Here is a 20,322-nt window from a genome sequence, read left to right as displayed (position 1 = left end):
TGTTTATGTTAGACAGAAGACCATTACTCTAAAAAAGATACTTGGCCCATGGCCAACTGCGGGCCTTCAAAAAATAGCACTTCTTTCCCTGAAAAAGTTTTTAGAGGACACCAACATTTTGGGAAAATATTAAGTATCAGATGATCCGAATACGCTAAATGAGTTACATAAACGTTGTTCGTGGTTCATTATTGGTTTATGTGGTGATCGCAACTTTTGCGCACTATGTATAATTCTGTTCTGTACTTGCAGTGTATTACACGTGTTGTGTGTTTTGGCTGTTCAAAACATCTGGCTTTATATATGCGTACGTGGACTGAACTAATGCACAGAACTTTGCGACTCATGTACTGTTGGACTGTATATTTTTTTATTGATCCGGTGTTCTACTGAATGTTATATTTTGTGTCGCTATTCTCCCTCTTTACGCAAATTTGTTTCGTTGCCAAGTGACAAGGAGTAGCCGGTGCCACCATAAAGGCGCCAATCTCTCCTAACATTCACTTCAATAAAAAAAAAAACGCAGTAGCTGAAATGGCGTAACACGTTTGCGAACACGCCCGTTTAAGTCACTCGCGTCGACACTGCAGTGCCTGGCAGTCCTCATCGGCCACGTGTCCAACCCGGAACAGCACGTGACCCAAAGCAAGGCCAACACAGGCTCCGGGAAGCGGGGATCACCCCAGAAAGGACAGGCAAGTGCACTTCTCGTAATAAAAGTTACTTGGACGGTCCGTGTCGCGTCTATAGACGTTTCCACGTGAAGTCGACGCATTGTCCACGAACATCCTGTGCGCCCACCGCATTGCACTTTTTGTTGACTACCGTCTATATACTTTTAGCTCACGGCCGACTCGAAAGTCTAGTGACCGTAGCAGGCCCAGTTAAGTACACTCGTTTACGACGTGTATGCATAAATCTTATGCATAGTCAGGACGACGAGCGCATTAATATGCCTCATCGGTGCAAACAAAAAACCATGAACAACCGTAGGACTAACTTAATTTGCTCAGGTTTACGCTAAACGTGGCCAGATGGCGACAGCACCCAGGGTAAAAAGGCGCAGACCGGGGCAGGAAACGTTGTAGGCGATATAATGGCTAATTAGGCCTAATATGTCGAGCATACTGTCTATAGCAAAAGTAAACAGGTCGCTGCGCTCGTGGTCAGACTCAATATAAGGTCACGTGTCGTCGCTGCGTTGACCGCGGTACTGGCCAGATGGAACAGACATGGAGACGCTTACGATTCTATGCAGTTCAGCACACGAAAAGTCAATCGGCCTTAGTGAGTGTAGATATCGGAATAGGCGTGAGGCCCCATCGGCCAAAAATTGATCCGTCGTTTATTTCTTTAGGTTCTGAAAAAAAATTTCAGAAACACAACTTATAGACATCACGACTTCAATCGTTTTGGCAACATTACAACTCTGTGTAGCACCACGGCGAAAGCAAATAATAAAATTAGCTAACGCGGCCCGAAGGCTTCCAAGCAACATTAGCAACATTCGCAACATTAGCACGGTCTTGTGGGGCACCAGCTTGGACTATAACCGCACTATGGACTAACACGTGCGTGCGTGCGTATGTGTGCGTATGTGTGTGTGCGCGTGTGCGTGTGCGTGTGCGTGCGAGTGGGCCTTCATAAATTGTCCCTCCTGTTTCCTCAAAAACAACGTTCGCCCTCAACAACATGTGCTGCCCGACCACTGAACACGTGTTCGGCTACCGCACATCAACTGCACGCGTGACGAGAACGCGGGTTTATCCTGATTGAGCAGTAACGGGCAAGCAACAAAGTGTCCATCCCATTTTCACAGCGCGGAAGCGCAGCTGCCCCAGAAACAGCGCTCTTTTGTTGAAACCGGAACTTCTGCATTTCGTATTTTCGTAGCCCACCTTTATCTGAGATTTGTCGTTTCTCTTTAGTTCGCTATTTACTCCTGCCACCTGCTTCCGATGGACTGACTTCGACAAAGTTTAACCTAACGAGAACTACAGTCAAATGCACTTGGAGCTAGGATACACAAAACATGAACAGAAGTGCAACTGGCAAACAGTCAACTCCAGCAAATAATAATAAAAACAGCTGTCGCATGAGTTTTGCAAATCAATGGCGGGTGCACTCGAAGTCCTGTTTCCATTTGGAGGAGTGATTTGCGTGATACCTTTTAAAGGGTTTCGGTGCGCTTAGACGTTAAGTGGAGGCGACGGCCTCCGGGCTTCTCAGTGCAATCATGTTCTTTGACCACAGAATAAGCGCGAATATCCTCACGCATAGAAAAATGAATTCGACAGAGTAATTCTTAAACGTCTATAGTTTATGGTACTCTTTAGTCCTTGCTGCAGAGTATATCATTATACCCCCAACTTGATCGTTGTCTATATAGCTAATCGCTGCATGTGTTTATAGGCACACTCACATGCGACGACAAAATAGCGCTATATTTCGTGAAATCGACCCCTCGTGGAATTGCAGCGACTGGTGGCAAGTTGGGGATAATCGTCTGCCCCACTGAAATTCGATGTGGCAGATAGAAAATTTTCCGAATCTGCGATCGTCGGGGAGGGGTGCGTCTTGCACGGCGGTCATCGGGCAAGTCATGCTCAATGCACCACGGTTCTCTACACATCACCGAAGCTGGCCAGTCCTTGGTTGTCGATGACGGGAGGCGCACCTGTAGCTGGGAACGCGGATGAGGAGTCTCGCCGCACAACTCTATCTCTGAAGCATGCTGTCTTGCATGAAAGCGCCCTTAAACCCCGAGTGCTGATGTCGCCCGCAGCTTCCACCGCGGAGTGCATATTTCAGCCTTGACCGCGTCGAGGGAGTCGCATGTGGTGTGTGGCTACTGAAGAGCCATCTATTACGAAGTTTTAAATAAGAATAAGTAAGCAAGCAAGCAAACGAACAAACAAACGCATGAGACGAAAGAAAAAGAAAAAAAAATATAGAAATAATCAACATATTCAACAATCTCTTAGGGTGAAACAGAGACACTACACGTTCTAAAAACGGGACATCACGCTGTAGATGTATCGCGCGTAATGTCACAATCTCTTCGAGCGAAAGAAAACACACTGCGCGTGCTAAGGACTATAGACATGAAGTCGCAAATATATACACACGTCACCCACGAGTTATGCAGAGTCTTATGCGACAACCACGAGTAGAGAGTCTATATCTGCTCACAACGAGGTACTATAGCTAAATTCACAGCGGACAATAAGTATAGTCACTGTCGATGACCACGGTGACGACGACAGTGTATGCACTTGACCGCGACTTTTGCGCGACTCGGGCGCCCCTGTTGTGGCCGCGCAGGTGACGCAGACGTGCTCGTGTCCCGGTCCGGGCCGTTCCTCGGGTGGACCCGGAGGGCGCTCGTCGCGTTCCTCGCGGCCGCCGCAGCAGATCCTGCAGCACCTGCCGCAGCAGCGCGTCTGCGGCGCGCGGGCTCCGTCGCCCACCGCCGCCAGCGTGTCGTCCTCGGCGAACACCGTGCCCGCCGCCGCAGCGGCCGGCGCGGCCTCCTCGTCGTCGTCGTCGTCCCGGGCCGGCGGACAGCAGGACGGCGGCGGCAGCTCGACGGCCCAGCAGCAGCAGCAGGCTAGCGGCCCGCCGCAGGAGCCCTTCTTCTTGCACGAGCCGCACATGACCGTCAGCGACCGGGTACGAAAGCTGTTCGAGAGCGCGGCGGGAATCGCCACCGCGAACACGGCGGCGTCCCTGCAGCCCGGCAACCTGCACGTCGGTGAGCGCTGGTGGTCGCGTTTGCTCACGCGGATTTTCTCTCGTCTGAATGTGTCTTTTAGGTATACGCACGTAGGAGGTAAGAAAAGAAGGCCCGTGAATTGGAGCTTGGAAGGGTTTCTGCTCCCCTTGGTATAAAAGTTGGAACAACACAGCAAGCAAGAGCTCAAACTTCGTTCAGAACAGACAGTCTTGGAATGCCGACATGAACTGTCGTCGCACCGAAAGTTGGTCAAGGCTTTGTTGACATTTTTTTACGTGGCAGCGGCCTATTAGAAAGACTATGATGATCCCATCCCGTGCCCTTTTTTCTTTTCCTTTCACGCTTTTATTTTTGTCACCGCTCTTCTTTCGGTCCTTACTTGCCCCTTTCCCTTCCCCTAGTACAGGGTAGCAAACCGGAGGCTCTAACTCTGGTTAACGTCCCTGCCTTTCTCTCATTTGCATCCCCTCTCTCTCTCTCTCTCTCTCTCTCTCTCTCTCTCTCTATCTATCTATCTATCTATCTATCTATCTATCTCAAACTTCGTGGATTACGGACACACGAAAGAAAGTACATAAATGATTGCTGTCGGTTATTTGTACAATGACTTAGCAGAAAATAAATCCATTCCACGGATTAGACATTTGACGAAACAGTGGCCACAGCTGACAAAATCAATTCACGCATACATAGGCAAAGGAAAATAGCGTGGGTGCTGGCACGCTTTGCTTATGATGCGTGGCGTTTAGCGACCATTCCCGGACAGTGCCCTTCGCCATACATTGCGAACAGGGCGTCATGAGCCGTGTGGAGTTTTCTTTTGTCCCTGCCTAGTACATACGTAATCGTAGTAGGCACGCGTTTGAGATTTATCTTGCGTTTTTCTCTCTCGCACCGGAGTGTGACGCTACGTCAACTATTATTTCTTTCTTCATCTTGTTTTTCATCTCCGCCAGTATCTGCTGAGTAAATTTTTTTGCGCTCGTAATCTCTTAGCATTAGCCCACACACAACAGCCAAAGTGTAATAACCTCTCCATCCAAGCTAAACTGTATGCTTCCCTCTTGGAATCACGTTATCCTGCGCGCTCAGCGACACAGCGAGTGCAGTCAGTCACTCGCATTTCGCCTGAAGTAATTCACTTGAGGAGAGCCACGCCAGTTTATCACGTACAGGCGACGGTAGCGGCAAAAACAGGCAATGCACTCGATTTAATACGTAGAAATGCCGAAACGTAATGATACAGAACGTGCAAGCGGCCAACTAGAACTGTTCGAACACGATCGTAAGAAATAACGAGAAACCTCATGCAACAGGAAAACCTATTATTCGCGCAGAACTGGGCCCGTGTTCCCACAAAGCTCTTACGCTAAAAGCGTTCGTGCGAGCCAATAGTGGTATAGGACATACTATTACTGAAGGCGATGGGCCAATGAAAAACAGCACTTACGAACGAAAAGCGTTGTGAATTTGGCCCCTGATGTCTCCGCGAATGGAGGAGAAGGGGGAAAGAAAGAGAGAAGGCAGGCATGTTAACCAGAAATGCGTCTGATTCCCTATAAAAATATCTCACATGACACGTATGCCACATATCCAATAATCTCGTATGATAATATGAAAACACATATGTCATATGTGTTCTGATATGATCATACGGGATTATTGGATATGTGGCATACGTGTCGTATGATATATTTTGATAGGGATTGGCTACCCTACTCTGGGGGACGGGAATCCTGGCGAATCAGGGACGCGCAGTTATTATTCATAACGCAACACGAGTAGTTGTCGCAACTATAAAATGTAACAGCGTCACTTGCGACGAGGTCAAAATCGAAGAGCAAACATAACAACTAGATTTAGGTCATGCAGAAGCGACTATGTTTGACGTTGCGTTGCCGAAGGTATATCCCTCAGCTGCTTAGCACCGTTACGTCGGCTACGGGGTTTGCAGCAACATATGACGTCAACCAAGGGAAAGCGCGCACACAGGTTCCCGCGAATGCCTAAATTCATAACATTCTACGAGAAAGCTTATACACCAGATGTGCAAGGTTGATCAATGACTGTTTTTTTCTCTCTCTCTTATTATTTATTTTTTTGAGAGGTAATAAAACAGGCGTGTTCAATACCGGGTGAACCGGAAGGCTACGTTCGTCGGATGACGGACAAGTTCTCAGAGTTATTGCCTCACTTCCGGCATGGTGGACAGCTGCACGCTTTTTTTTCCCCTCTGTTTTTCCTCGCTTTTCGCATTATGCCTTGCGGAAAGAGACCGCCGATTGTAATAGGAAAGAACGTATCCGAGATAAACAGCCGCTGTTAACCGACATGAACAACCACTGTATAGTCGCAACGAACAGCTCTGTTTTATCTCGAATGGCTGGTCGACTTCCGCGAACAGTCTGAGCAAGTGTGATAGGCGCACATGCACTGCTGGTAGAAGTGGACGCGCGCTTATGGGGCACAGCTTCACGTGGCCGAAGTAAGTGTTGTTAAACAGAATCGTAACATTCGTAGGCAACGTATGACTGAACTTGAATAGGTAAGCACCTTGTTACGTCTTAAAGAGCTATACGACACATATTTCGCCTCCATGTTTGTCGAAGTCAGCATAGACACTTCAGTGTTGGGCTGCTGAGCACGAGGTCGCGGGATCGAATCCCGGCCACGGCGGCCGCATTTCGATGGGGGCGAAATGCGAAAACACCCGTGTGCTTAGATTTAGGTGCACGTTAAAGAACCCCAGGTGGTCAAAATTTCCGGAGTCCTCCACTACGGCGTGCCTCATAATCAGAAAGTGGTTTTGGCACGTAAAACCCCAAATATTATTATTATTATAGACACTTCAACTGAAAGAGGCGAGATGGGGGGGAGGAGGGGGGGGGGGGTCCGCTATGACATGTTGCGCATGAGTATATTAAGTGCCCATCCAGCCGCGCTCCTTCTACAGAGCTTCAGAGCAAGTGCCAATTAAGCGGGTTCATTACAGACCAGATGGCATTATGACGACGACCAGGGAGCCTATCGTTCGAAAGCCCTGTGCGATTCGCGCTGTCTTGACGCCTTTGCAGACTGCGCGCCGTACGGCGGCCCGCACGATGTTCTCACGGAAGGCAACACAAAGGCGGCGCACTCCCGCGGAAGCAGGGGCGATCAAACGCCACCGCTTCGAGTGGCGTTCGACGACTCTCCGATCGGCTCCGGTCGTTTTGACTGACGTCTGTTTGCACGGCAGCTCGTCACACGCCCGGCTTCGCCGGCGCACTGTAATCCACTCCGTCTCACGCTGAGAAGACTTCGATCGGCCATTTCACTTCACCGGGGCGCGAGACGCATGAACGGCACTGCTTCGAAGGCGACTGAACGGCCTTTTACTTTGGAGATAGTGTATCGTCTTTTGTTTTGCTTTTGTTTTCACCTCAACGAGAGAGTGTACAAGGAAGTAATATGCAGTGGGAGTTCCTGTCCTTGAGGGCTGACTTGAGGCGATAGGAAGCAAAGCGAAGGCTGAAAGCGCGACTCTGAATGTTCTCGAGAGGCCTGTACGTTATCAAAGGTATGATTGGCAATCCTGCTTAGCCAAAGTAGTTTTGCAAAAAGGAGAGTCCAAAGCGGCAACGCTGGGCCAGCGATTTTCTCGTAGGTAGATGCGTCGATATGGTCCGAGCTCGGAACCACTGGGCTTCATCTGGCGTTGAAGAGAGGTTTGAGATTGATTGATTGATTGATTGATTGATTGATTGATTGATTGATTGATTGATGGAAAATTTAATTGTTAAGCATTTTACATACATACGCATATTTTCGCTCCGGTCTTTGCGTCTTCCACCAGAAGGTTATGGAAAGCGGGTATCAGGGTTGGGCGTCTGTGTGCACACATGAACGTCACATTTGAAGGCACACATACGAAGGGTGCGCTGTCACTGTGGTATTTCTGTGGTTACCTTCCTGGCTCGAAATTGATTGCCCTTCTAGAATTTCTAGATCCCTCGTCTTAGACCCGTGCACCAACGGCTTTAAAGGCGCTGATGTGTTATCGAAAAGGAGTATTCACGCGTGTCAGACTGCAACCGTTGTTATCAACTTAGTCCGTTTCTGCCAAGATAGTTTTATACCTCTTTTTTTCTCTCGCTTTCGCTAAAGCACGATGTCCACACGGAGGATTCCTCCAATTAGCGACCATTTATCTCCTCTCCTTATTTCTCTATATATTTGCTCTCTCTCTCTCTCTCTCTCTATATATATATATATATATATATATATATATATATATATGGTGTCCCACATAACTTGAGCTCAGAATTTAAAAACGAAAGGCGCGTCGGAAGCGAATTGAACCGAACGCATACTATTCGCAAAAGCCTATAGAAACTCAGAACAGTTTTTTTCCCCACAACTCACTAATTAATTAAGTTTAATTACCCAACTTTTTAAATTATTGACTGAGGATGACCCCAAGTATGATGCACAGATTTGTAGAGCACCTTCAGAACCCACAGATCCAGCTGTTTCCTTTACGATTTGTCTCACGTAGTTACTCTTTCCGGGTTGCAAAGAAAGCCCGCGAAATATGAAAAAAGCCACGTGACGGAGCGTTTGCGCAGTGGTATTGCGCTGCTCTCGAGCGTGCGTTGGGTGAACAAGGTCGGCTGCATCGTGACTGGCGACGAGGAAGCGGCAGGGCGTTCTGTATCTCATCGGCAGAGCACCATAGAGTTTCCTACAAAATTTTGTAGGAAACTCTATGCAGAGCACGGCCAGCAGCATGCATCTTCGCCGTCATCCGACGGGAGCCGACCTTGTTCACCGAACGCACGCTTGAGAGCAGCACGATACCACTGCGCAAGCGCTCCGTCACGTGACTTTTTTTCATATTTCGCGGGCTTTCTTTGCAACCCGGAAAGAGGAACTACGTGAGACAAATCGTAAAGGAAACAACTGGATCTGTGGTTTCTGAAGGTGCTATATAAATCTGCGCATCATACTTGGGGTCCTCAGCCAATTGTCAAAAATTTGGGTAATTAAACTTAATTAGTGAGTAGTGGGGAAAACGAGAAAAAAGATGTCTTTAGTTACTATAGGCTTAGAAGAACTTCTTGTTGGGCGAGTTGGTGCATATGATCAAACAGTTTTATAACTGCGCGAACAAACGACCACAGAGAGAGAGAGAGAGAGAGAGAGAGAGAGAGCACACAAGGACAGAAGTACTATAGGCTATTGCGAATAGTACGCGTTCGGTTCAATTCGCTTCCGACACGCCTTTCATTTTTAAATTCTTGGCTCTAGTTAGGTGGGACATCCTGTATACGTGTTTTCAGAGGCTGAAACACTTCTTACGGCAAAATAAACGCTGGGGGATGTCCAAATCGATGATTTATCATTCAAGCCGGTCCCAATGAAGTAGAACACTTCGCGCGTTTTGCAGAGGTTGAGGGTCTGGTTCCCATAGGCGTGTATTTTCTCCCTCTTTCATTTTCCTTTTCTTTAGTTAGACATTCGAAGTTTATTGGCAATTCACCTCTCATGTCAAATTAAGTACACGTATACTCCAATAAAGAAGCAATTATTTCCCCTCTGTGTTCCATGGTTCCCTTGTATGTTGGCTTCACTTGGCTTCCACCAAGAGAACGAGCGCCTCGGTTCGCCCTTTTAACTTCACGTAATGTTCCTCGGATGTCCATCTTGGACGTAAGGTTCGGCGGAACCGCCTCGTTAACAAAGTCTACCAGCACGGTAATTTGCGCCTCGGCTTCGGCGTTGATGGAAGCTCGTATCGCATTTTCACAGTATAAACATTTCGAAAAACCGATCCTTGGACAACGCTTCACATTGTTGTGATCGCGCTTGAACAGCTGTTCGAAAGATCTATAGGAGTGCGGAAACTCACACGCACTCTCTCTCTCTCTCTCTCTCTGTACCTGCGTTCGCCAATTCAAAAAATCACGTGTCCCGGCTCTCATATGAAAGTGGGAAGGTGTATGCAGCGTCGACTGCCGAGATGACCATGCACGGAATGGAGAGGAGGAGACGACCAGTGCGCTGCCCTGCAAATGCCGACGGCTTGTCGTCTTTTTTTTTTTTTTTTTTAATCTCCTTCGAGCAGCGAGCGGTGTCGAAGTCATTCAGTTCAAAGTCGTCGACGCGAATCGCGGCACTCGCTTTACGTATAAGCGTAGTGGTCGACGTGTGGGCTGACGCTCGGCGACGACGCAGCGTCGAGCGTTCGTCCTCGACGGAGTCGATTACAGCGAGCGATGTTTCGCCTCGCGCAGTGGTCTAATCGACCGATGGGTGCACTCGGCCGAGGCAGTAAAGTGCGCGCCGTGTTCTTCAGAGCTGTCGGGTATATAAGTAATTTCCATCTCGGGCGGCTTTTCTTACGCCACCGCGGCGTCCGAAGAGTGGTGTTGTACCGCTTATCGGGCAAACATAACGATAGTCCTGCCGACGCTAGGCTGATAAAGGAGCTCCTTAAAGCCAGCTCGCGGTAATACCTCAAAGTGCTCTCTCAAGACTTCGTCGAGTGCACAAAGATCGAAATTTCTCACGTTGGGCAAAGTAATAGAGTGGGCGATATTGTTTCGCTCGCGACCGACGCAGAGCTATGGTTTTGCTCATGACGACGGATAGATAGATAGATAGATAGATAGATAGATAGATAGATAGATAGATAGATAGATAGATAGATAGATAGATAGATAGATAGATAGATAGATAGATAGATAGATAGATAGGTAGAAAGATGGATAGATAGATAGATAGATAGATAGATAGATAGATAGATAGATAGATAGATAGATAGATAGATAGATAGATAGATAGATAGATAGATTAGCTGGACTCTCGTGACTCGGACTTTGGTCAGCCTGTGTGCATAGACACCCGATATCGCAGCCAATTCATCGGTATACAACGGGCAAACACAATTCGGCTTCACCTTAGCGGCGGCATGGCGGCGGCGAAGCGTTCGAGCGGAGTCGGAACAAAAAGAAAGGAAGAAGGCGACGAACTTCTGTTATTCTTTGAGCGTGCACGCGCGCTCTCAGACAATGCGCCGCTGTGCTTCGTTTTTTTTTCTTTCTTTTTGCTTGTTATTCTTCAAAACCGCGAACCATCAGAGTCCGCAATTCCTCCTCCTCCTCCGCCAACTGCAGCGGCGACGCGGCGGCGCATCACTCTCGACGCGCGGCAACGGCGGCGCAGCTGCGAACGCAGCTGCGCGAGCTCGAGCTGCACACTCGCCCCCGTCGCCGACTCGGGCGCGTTTAATATATTAAAGCTGCGACGAGAACGTCGGCACAGCCCCGGCGTGTGGTTGCCGCCGATAAGGCAAAACGCGTTCCCTCGACCGCCGCCGCCGCCGCAGTGAGAAAGAACCTTGCGCCGTCCGACAGACCGCGTCAACTGGATGCCACTGCTACGAAGTGGTTCTTCGTGCACACGCGTGGGTGCGCATCCCTGAAGCTTATCTCGATACACGTCGGGTTTAAAGTTCAGAGACAGCTGTATATACGTGCATGGAGCTGGCTGTACGCATCTCCTCGCAGATTAACAGCGTGGCAAGCGAATGAGGGTGTTCGTCGAAGCATCGGTCGTCCGCAGCCGTGGATAGGACCGGCGTCGTCGTGCCTTAATCACTATACGCTTGCCCAGCGAAGAGAGGAGCCGACGCCATCCAGCGTACGCTACACTGGAGCGCCGCCGGTTCGGGAGTGGCGCGTCGAGATGTCGTAAGCTCAGCCTGTATTATTGTCTCCAACGGCGATTGACACAGTGCGGCAGCGTATAACTCGTGCGGAGACTACCGTATCGTGCGAGCTGTCGCGGTTAGTAAGCGGCAAGAAGAAACGATATTGCCCTGCGAGCCCGAAGGAACAGCTTTCGGCGGCATGCAGTCGGGGATGGACTCGAGATCGCAAAGACACCGGCGCGGAGCAACAGCGTCACGACGGCGACGAAGCGCCTGGGCGGCGGTGCCCTTCACCGAGGAGTGACTTGTGAACGTGACGTCGATTTCGGACGGCGACGACAACTTGTCGCGTGACGCGGGCCTCTTTGGCTTGCGAAGGACGTCTGGGGGACGACTAGAGGAGGAGACAATTTTTCTGTCGGATCCTGAGAAGACGAGAGAGAAGTGAGCTTTCCTTTTCTGTTTCAAATTGCGCGCGACCGACGACACGGTTTCGAGTGTGCGGAAAGCAAGTCTGAATCTCAAAGGGAAAAAAAAAATAATAGTGTCATCCACATTCTCTCCTGGGCCGATTCTGACCTGTCATCTTGTACTACAGACGAACAATTATATTTATTTTCCAGTACACACATATGGATATAAGAATTGAAGGCGTTTCTTTTTGAAGTATCAAATACATCTGCACAATATCCAGAATATGCACAGGCTGTCTGTGCTCTGTGGAGTCTATCTGCACAGAGTACAGATAGACAAGTACATGCGGGTCTATAAGATAGACTTCTAGAAATTGTCTACCGACTCATCCCCGTTCGCTTTACGGTTGCATATCGGACGTCGACCGCTTACGCATAGACAGATGAACGAATGCATAAGAAATCATAACGGCCTATGAAATTTAGGTAAATATTGGACCTACAGGCTGCCTTCGACTATATTCGACGGACTGGACACTCCGCGTGCGTGCGTGAGCTCTCCGCGGCTTTCGTCTACTTCCCCTCCCTCTGTCTATCTTATTCTTCTATTCCCTCTCTCCCGTCCCCCAGAGTAGGGTAGCCAACAAGACGCATTTCTGGTTAACATCCTTGCCTCCTCTTTTTATTTCCTCCTCCTCCTTCTCCTTTTCCTCTTCCTCCTTCTTTTCCCTCCTGCGCCTGTTCGACGGACTGGCATACAATCTCCTCGATTCCTTGTACCCGACGCGAGTCCGGTTCGAGTCAGAAGTCGAGCTGACCAAGCAGAGTTACATACATACGAGGTGTTGACCTAGTCCGTTGCAATCGCGTTGCCAAGCGCATGTAAACGTGCGAGTCGACCCGCCTCTCGGCGGCGGGTGGATTCGAACTCATCTCCACGCTCGCTCGCTCGCTCGGCCCGACCCGCTAGCGTTTACGCGAACCAGACGAACGTATTTCGGTCTGACAAGCCGACCGAAGACGACTTTATATCGGGTTCACGAAAACGCACCATAACTATACAAAAAGTGCTGCAAGAAGGTGTGTCACGCTTTCCAATTGGGGAACGACAATGTATTTGTAAGCGCATTGCTTCCAGACGAAAGAGACAAAGCAGTGTATATCATCGCAGCGAGAGAGGACCGCAGAATAGAGGCAGACCGGGCGAAATAGCATCTGAGATGCGTATGAATAGTCATCATTTGTAAAGTCGGTATTTTTTTTTCTGACGGTCTTTCACATTCATGCATAACAAAGTGCCCGCATTTACGAATTTCAATGCTCGCGCGACAGGCTTTACGAAATTTGGGGCGCTCAGTTTGCCCTTTATTCACAGTAGGTGCTGCATTGTCTCGTCACACTTTTGTTCCCACTCATACACCAGGCGTAGATATTGACGCCACTCAACATTACGCAGAACAAAGGTCAGGTCACCCAATATGTCGGGTATGACAGCATGGACATGACAGCATGGCTACGACAGCAAGGGACCGGCATGGATCCACCGCTCTGGGAACGTGGGCGCTACCGATGATTCGGACTAAGATTCGGTGAAATTAAGTTTCTCGCTCTCTCTCTACTAAACAATCCACTCACGCGACCACTTGACTACCGAAACGCCCAGTTATATTCCTCCCTCTCATCAAAGTTACCAGTGCCGCTCATTCAGTTTGCATCAGGATTCGTGTTTGCCAAAAAATAAAAGAGCGAGAATTGCTCACTCACGGAAAGACGGGATAGCGGTTTTCAATCCGCCAATTCTTAAGCGACAAAGAAAACAGAACGCCCGACTCCCCACGTAGACGTGCCGGTTCTAAACTTATTGTAAACGCGCTGAAAATGTTACATGTTTCTGTTTCTAAGTACAGCAGAGGTCCTCTAGTGTAACCAACGTACGATAAAATTACGCTTCTCTTTTTTTCTTTTAGATCTCGTTTATGATCATAATTCACGAGAGGAAATATCAAAGCGTTTACTTGTTCAATGTTTCAAAAAAAAATTTAATCACGGGCGCATGTGTGGAGTTCATAGCGATCGATCCTGGGGTAGCAGAAGATCCGGCACGTCAACTCATTTGCAGACGGCTGCTGCGAATTTCTCGTTGCCATAAAACACATTGCCTTCACCTTTCGCGCACGTGTGTGTGTGTGTGTGTGTGTGTGTGTGTGTGTGTGTGTGTGTGTGTGTGTGTGTGTGTGTGTGTGTGTGTGTGTGCGCGCGCGCGCGCGCGCACGCGCGTTTTGGGGTTCCCGGAAGGGTTGCGAGAGGGACGGGCATTTAAAATTTTCAGCTCGCTTCTCTGTTGCATTGCCCCCGCAGCTGCTGCTCTCTGCACCACACTTATATTCATTATAGTACATTTTATACGGGACACCGCTTTTCCTGTTGCTATGCGTGTGGATGTCGCTTTCACAAACACGCGGACGAGCGAGGAAACTTATTAGTGTTTCCCCCTCCCTCGATATTACCGAGCATGTGCTCTAGAATTGACCTGCCCGTACAGTTTGTGCAACCAGGATAGCTACATAGGCACACGATAGAAACCCTTCTCGGAGGCCCGTTTGGATCAGAGGTAAGCGGCTGCTCTAGCTGATCAAGAATAATCGCTCGAGTGTTACCACTATCACGTCTGATTTGCAAGCACCACATACGTTAGCGGAGTCGGGTGCGGTTCTTCGTAGGTGCGCGATAAGTTGACTTTACAAAGTGGACAAGAGAGAAAACGTTCGCATGGCGACAGAGACGACAGTGCGCGTATGTACCGAAATTAATATCATCGGTGTCAGCAGTGCCGGCATATTTATGCGTGGTCGCTCAACGTTCTTTTTTTCCAGCCAGCGAGAGCGCTTCTATGCTGAACGAAAGCCTTTTTCGGCAAATGACGTGAACGTGGTAAAGTTGATAAATAAAGTGGCGCGGAGCAACGCGTAAAACATTTTTATTAGGCAGTCAGGAAGTTCATGGACGTGTTTCGATTAGTCTGTAGGCCACCAACAGACAGGACATAGTCTTACGGTATCACGTTTATCGTTCACTATAGTGTCTACATACTCCTTCTTAACAGCACTTCTCGTCCTTCTTTTGCCCGCCTAAATAGCACACGAAGAATTGTTGAACTCTTTTCTCAATAGAGGGCGCTTCAATTGTGTATATAGAAAAAGCAACTAGTGTTACCTGTGTCTTCTTTGTCGTTGTTTTACGGTAGATATATTAATTTGTTATCTTCTTTTTTCCTAATAATAATAATTAATAATAATAATAATAAAAGAACTCTTGACGTCGTGGTCGGCAGCAGAACGTCATAGCCACTGAGTTACCGTGTAGAGTTCTCTCTTTTTTTTAAGTTTTTGATGACCATATAGTGATACCAAGAAATGTCGCTTTCATCGTCAGAACAGCGGTTCCCAACTAATGCGCTCTTAAAGAGAATTCTCGTCTTTATTCATGGGGCCCCAATGCTCTGCAGGGGCTGTTCTTTGGCTGATTCTTCGGAACGATTAACATACTGTTGCTATAGAACATAAGCTGGGCCACTTGTAAGCAAAATAAAGAAAGGAAAAATGTAAAGCACGACGTATTATCACGAATGCAAGACACGGGCATGCGGCGCCTGTACTTCCTTACAACTGAACTTTTTGAACGTTCTGACGCGTGTGTATATATGCATCTCCACGCAGACAGACCCTCATTTATGTCGGCAGGATAAGCTTTAGCTAAATATGTAAGACCCATTTCTTAATTGTAAAGCTAGCTTTCCTGCGAGGCCGTTTGCCCATCATAGACGGCACAGTCACTTTTCTTTTTTCTTTTGCAAAACAACGTGCATGCAAGCACAGTTTGCGAAAATGTAGACGCCGCCTCTCACGACGAAGCCATGCGCGAGAGACAAACCCCCAGGCTGCGCAGCTAGTCTTCTCTTGAACGACGACCGGTGACCGCATTACCGAGTTGCGCAAGTGTGCAGCGCAGAGAAGCGCACTTTGGCGAATTAGGAAAAGAGATCCCGTTGCAAGTAAGCTCGCCTGGCGTCATTTGCTGTTGTACCTCTGCCCGAGTTGACGTCCTGGCGCAATCCTCTGAGCAGTGGCTCAATGCGCGAGCAGTTCTGCTTTGAGAGGTAGTGGGTTCGATCCCCGTCCTCCTTGACTGCCGCATTCCGACATGGGTGGAATGCAGAATAAACGAAAGAAAAGAAAAAAAAAGCGCTCTTGCGCGGCGCTTTCCGTGGCCGTTAAGAGAACGATAGATGGTTTAAATTTAACCGGAGCCCGTCTACCACACCGTCTATTGTAGGCCCGCTTGTGCCTTGGGACGAGTAATACCGTCAATCAAACAAGCTCACGCCGCGAAACATTATCCTTCGTCTACGTCAGTGCAGCGTCAGCGAAAGTCTTGAGATTGCAGTTCGCGCGGAAATCAAGGTCCTACTTTTAAAGCCCAAGGTCGTTTACGTGCGAAGCACTACGTGTTACGTTATCGGCAAGACGCACGTGCGTCGGTCTATCTGCACGTCAGACATTGAAACAACAGGTCCGCTGTAACGAACGGCCCTCCTGTACTTTGCATTCGTGCGGAAGAGGTTGAGGAGATGTGGTTGCTGAGGGCGGAGTGTTTCAGGTTGATTTTTCAAAGAGATAGTATTACGTCTAATAGAGACATCGCGTAAAGCTAGTATAGGCCTTGAATGCTGAATTGACAGTTGAAGACGCACGCACGCAAAAACGCACGACGAATTTTAAGGCACTCAGCAGTTCTTCATTGCCTTCCACCCACGTTTCTCACTCCTCCGTGTTGTTGCAACTTCGACGGGGCATTTTCGCAAGCCTCGTATAATTCGCTTTCAAACCTTGCGCAATTCCTCTCCTCCCGAAAAACTACGTTCAATTACAGATAGGGATCGTTTATAAACCGCCAACTTCTTCCGTGTATCTGTCAATGTCTCGCTGGCTAATCTATACATGCTGCGTTTCACAATAACATCGCACTGTAGTGCAGGCTACAGCTGGCGCCAGCCAATCAAGATCTTCATCATCGCGGAAACGCACGTGTCCCCCGTCTGCTCAATCTCCAGCTGAGTCGCGAACGCCAGACCACTGATCGTGGCTTCCTGTCCAGTCCTGCGCCACTGGGAAACAGCCTACAGATAAGCCAGGTGCAATCACAGAGAACGGAAGCGGTCAGATCCCCGTTGCACCAAAAGAAAAAAAAAGTTATAAAGACAGATCACTAGAAAGAAGTTTGAAACGCATTCGAAACTGCAAGGACTGCGTCCCACCTGGCTTTGCTTGTATATGTTATAGCCGTGTCAAAGACCTCGAGGATCCGCGGCAAGTGTGTTCATGACGCCGTATACATGCATGTAAATGGTAGGGCTTGTCCACGTGTGTCTTGTGTCTTGTGTGTGTGTGTGTTCAGCGGTCGCTCGCGGACAGGTGCGCGGGTCTGTCATTCGTCCTCGTGCGGAAATTCAGGTCGCACCGTTCTTCTGTATGTGTCAGATTCAATGTGGTCGAAGCATTTGTTTCGCCAGGACAACGTACACAGTCATCTCTTTCCTTCCTTCTTTCAATCTTTCTTTGTCTTGATTTATTCGTTCATCCTTTCTTTGTTTTTCTTCCTTCTTTTCTCATTTCTTTCTTTCCTTCTTCATTCATTCTTTCTGTTTTTTCGTTCTGCCTTCATTCATTCATGCCTTTGTTCTTTCCTTCCTTCCATCCATCCTTATTCCCATCTTCCTTTTCTTCCTCTTTTTTCGTCTTCATTGTGCGACAGCCTATCGCGTTGGCCGCGTGACATTTACTGGGCTCGTTTGTCGACGTAACAGCGGCTTTCGGAGCACTTACTCGCGTAGAGAGGCTGCACAGCGTGAGGCAAGGAAAAAAAGCCGCGGTGCTCGCCGTCATTGCTTGGGCAGGCAGGCGAAAAAAAGAAAGTGACAAACCCTAATGTCGCCGATTTGTTTATTCAGCAGCAAAGCTTGGAGAAGTTTTCCAGTGTTACTTGCGAAGGCGCAGCGGCGAAGAAAAATGTCAACGTTTATTCGACCGTTGTTTAGTTTTCTTTTTTTTCTTCATTATACATATAGGGGCCCATTTGCTTACAAACATGCCACAGTAACTTCAGAGGCAATGATCTTATTAGCGATCTACGATATTTCGTGGCTATCCAAGAGATGCAGAGGGCAAAAGGCAGATAGATTAATCAGATGAGTTTCCGGTTTGGTACCCTGCGCGGGTGTGTGGGATAACACTAGGTTAGAAAGAAAAACAAAAACTACCATAGGCGTTTACTGACTCCGGTGGATCACAAAAATCACAATAATATTTTCACAATCCTGTGTTGGGATACCGAGTCACGTCTATGCTGTAGAATTATCTTTTTTCATCCCTGTACTCCTACTCCCCGTGCAAAACAGCCTACCTGAACTACTTTTGATTAACTTTCTTGCATTTTAATGCATCCTTTCTCTCTGTCTCTCTCTTACTTAACTGGACCTTTTGGACTATGTAAGCGCTCTTCTTTGCAAGTTTCCCTTTGGTTATGGGCCATGTATTTGCTTTATCTGAAGGCGAACTGTATTATCACCGTGCAAGCTTGGAGAGAAACGAATAACTTTCAAGAAAATGAGCCAAACCCATCTTCTGCAACACTTTAATCGCGTATGTTTTCGCAGTATACGTAACGAGTTTCTGCCGACGTTCGACTAAAGCAGCTCACACTGCTGGGTCGGCTGAAAAAAAAGGAAGCTGAAACGCAAATAGGCAGTTCAAGTTCGGCGACTGCTATATACATATACCAGCACTAAGGCAGAATGCTCCGCCTACACAGCGCTTTCCGAGATCCCGCAGAAGCCGCTGACGTTCGCAAATCGGCGCCTGCGAGCGTCAGTAAGAAAGAAAAAAAAAACGCCGCCTAAACGAGTCAAAACCTTACTTGTCCTCGCGGCGACGACGTTTGCATTGTAAACAACGTTCTGACGAAGGCGTTGGCGCCGCGCGCGGCTTTTTTCTCTGCCTGTTTTGCCGGCGCCGCCGTGCAATCCCACCCGCCGTCAGCCTCCCGGAGGGATGTCTCACAGCTGTGAATACTAATGCCGCGCGAAACCTTGGGCAGCTGCTTCGTTCGCGAGACCGTTAATGATTACCGGCGCTTCTCTCTGTGGCTATACTTACGCGCAAATTTCACTCGAAAGCACGTGGTATCAAAAAGAAATCCGTATTCGTTCCAGAACATACGTTTCCGAGGGATCACGAAAGCACGGAAGGTGAAGAAACAAAAAACAAGGAACGCACTAAGCAAGAAAGAAACTGAAGAAGGAAGATGTTTGTTTGTTTGCCATAGAGCTTCATCTTTAAGCTTCGAGCTGCGCACACCATCTGTCAGTTCAGACAATAGAAGTACACATAGAAGACAACACGGACGGCCGCCCGTGTTGTCTTGTATGTGTCTTCCTTTTGTGTGTGCTTTAACTTGCAAAAAAAAAAAAAACATGTCCTTTATCATGTAATGCGTAGGGCAGATAGCCGGTGATACATCAGTTACAGAATTATTGGGCGCCAAGGGAAGGAGAGCAGGTAGCTGGGAGAAGCCTTCCTCCTGCAGTGGAATGAAAAATAGGCTAATGATGATGGTAATCATGATCACCTAGCGTCCACCCTTACGAACACGTTCACCGGTCGCTGTTCGTTCAGTCTCCGGGTGCCGTCATTCGTTAATGCCATGCATAGCCGTTGATGCTGCGGTGCAAATGCTCAGTCAAGTTCAGATTAAGTCTTCATGGAATCAGTTTACGCAGATGTTCGAACAAGCACGGACAGGCGAGTCAGCAATCATGCACTCTTGGCGTGACTTGTAAGAGAAATTCTAATAGTCATGGCGTTACGCTTGGTACGTTCGTGCTCGCTCGTCCCCTAGTTTATAGTAGCGCAGGTTAAGCATCAAAGTGTCGATTCTTGGGTTTCTTGCTGCCTTCTTCTGCTTTTCATTGATCAACTTATGCTCGACTCTCAACAAGTTCACCAACTGCCGGAACGCTGCGGTGTCAGAGGAAGTGATCTCAACGGCTGATCGGCTCATTCTGCCCAGGATAGTGGATCGCAAATGTATGCCCATTTCACTCTAGGGAATCGACGCAGCACTGCGTTTTCTGGCACGTCACGCGCTGCGCAACTCAACTAGTGCCGCGAACAGTCGCCTTAGTCCACTGGCTTGAAGATGCGTGTTCCGCCTGGACTGCCAAAGTGTGAAGAAACTCCCTTTTACGGGCGTTTACAAAATCTTATTCTTTCCTTATTGATATAGCCGATATTCCTACCTGCGACGCAATTGAGGCTGTGATGATTCAATCGCACATCTTCTGTGTATCTGCATAACTTACTCTGTGGAGTCGCAGAGATACTGGATAGATGACCACTGTCAGTACAAGTGGCGCTAATCAGGAC

At 48.3% G+C, this 20,322-nt stretch overlaps 1 protein-coding gene across 1 annotated transcript in view; it reads left to right on the top strand.

Annotated features, from left to right (window-relative positions):
• LOC142575691 (uncharacterized) overlaps positions 1 to 20,322 on the top strand; it is a 328,430-nt gene that overhangs the window by 277,861 nt on the left and 30,247 nt on the right. Inside the window, exons 5-6 of the mRNA XM_075685245.1 lie at positions 591 to 695; positions 3,325 to 3,754. Of these exons, the coding sequence (XP_075541360.1) occupies positions 591 to 695; positions 3,325 to 3,754 (535 nt within the window). The remainder of the gene's footprint in view (positions 1 to 590; positions 696 to 3,324; positions 3,755 to 20,322) is intronic.

This window comes from Dermacentor variabilis, chromosome 3 (assembly GCF_050947875.1).
Source record: "Dermacentor variabilis isolate Ectoservices chromosome 3, ASM5094787v1, whole genome shotgun sequence".
Lineage (NCBI taxonomy): Eukaryota > Metazoa > Arthropoda > Arachnida > Ixodida > Ixodidae > Dermacentor > Dermacentor variabilis.
This window is presented reverse-complemented; position numbering and strand designations above follow the sequence as displayed.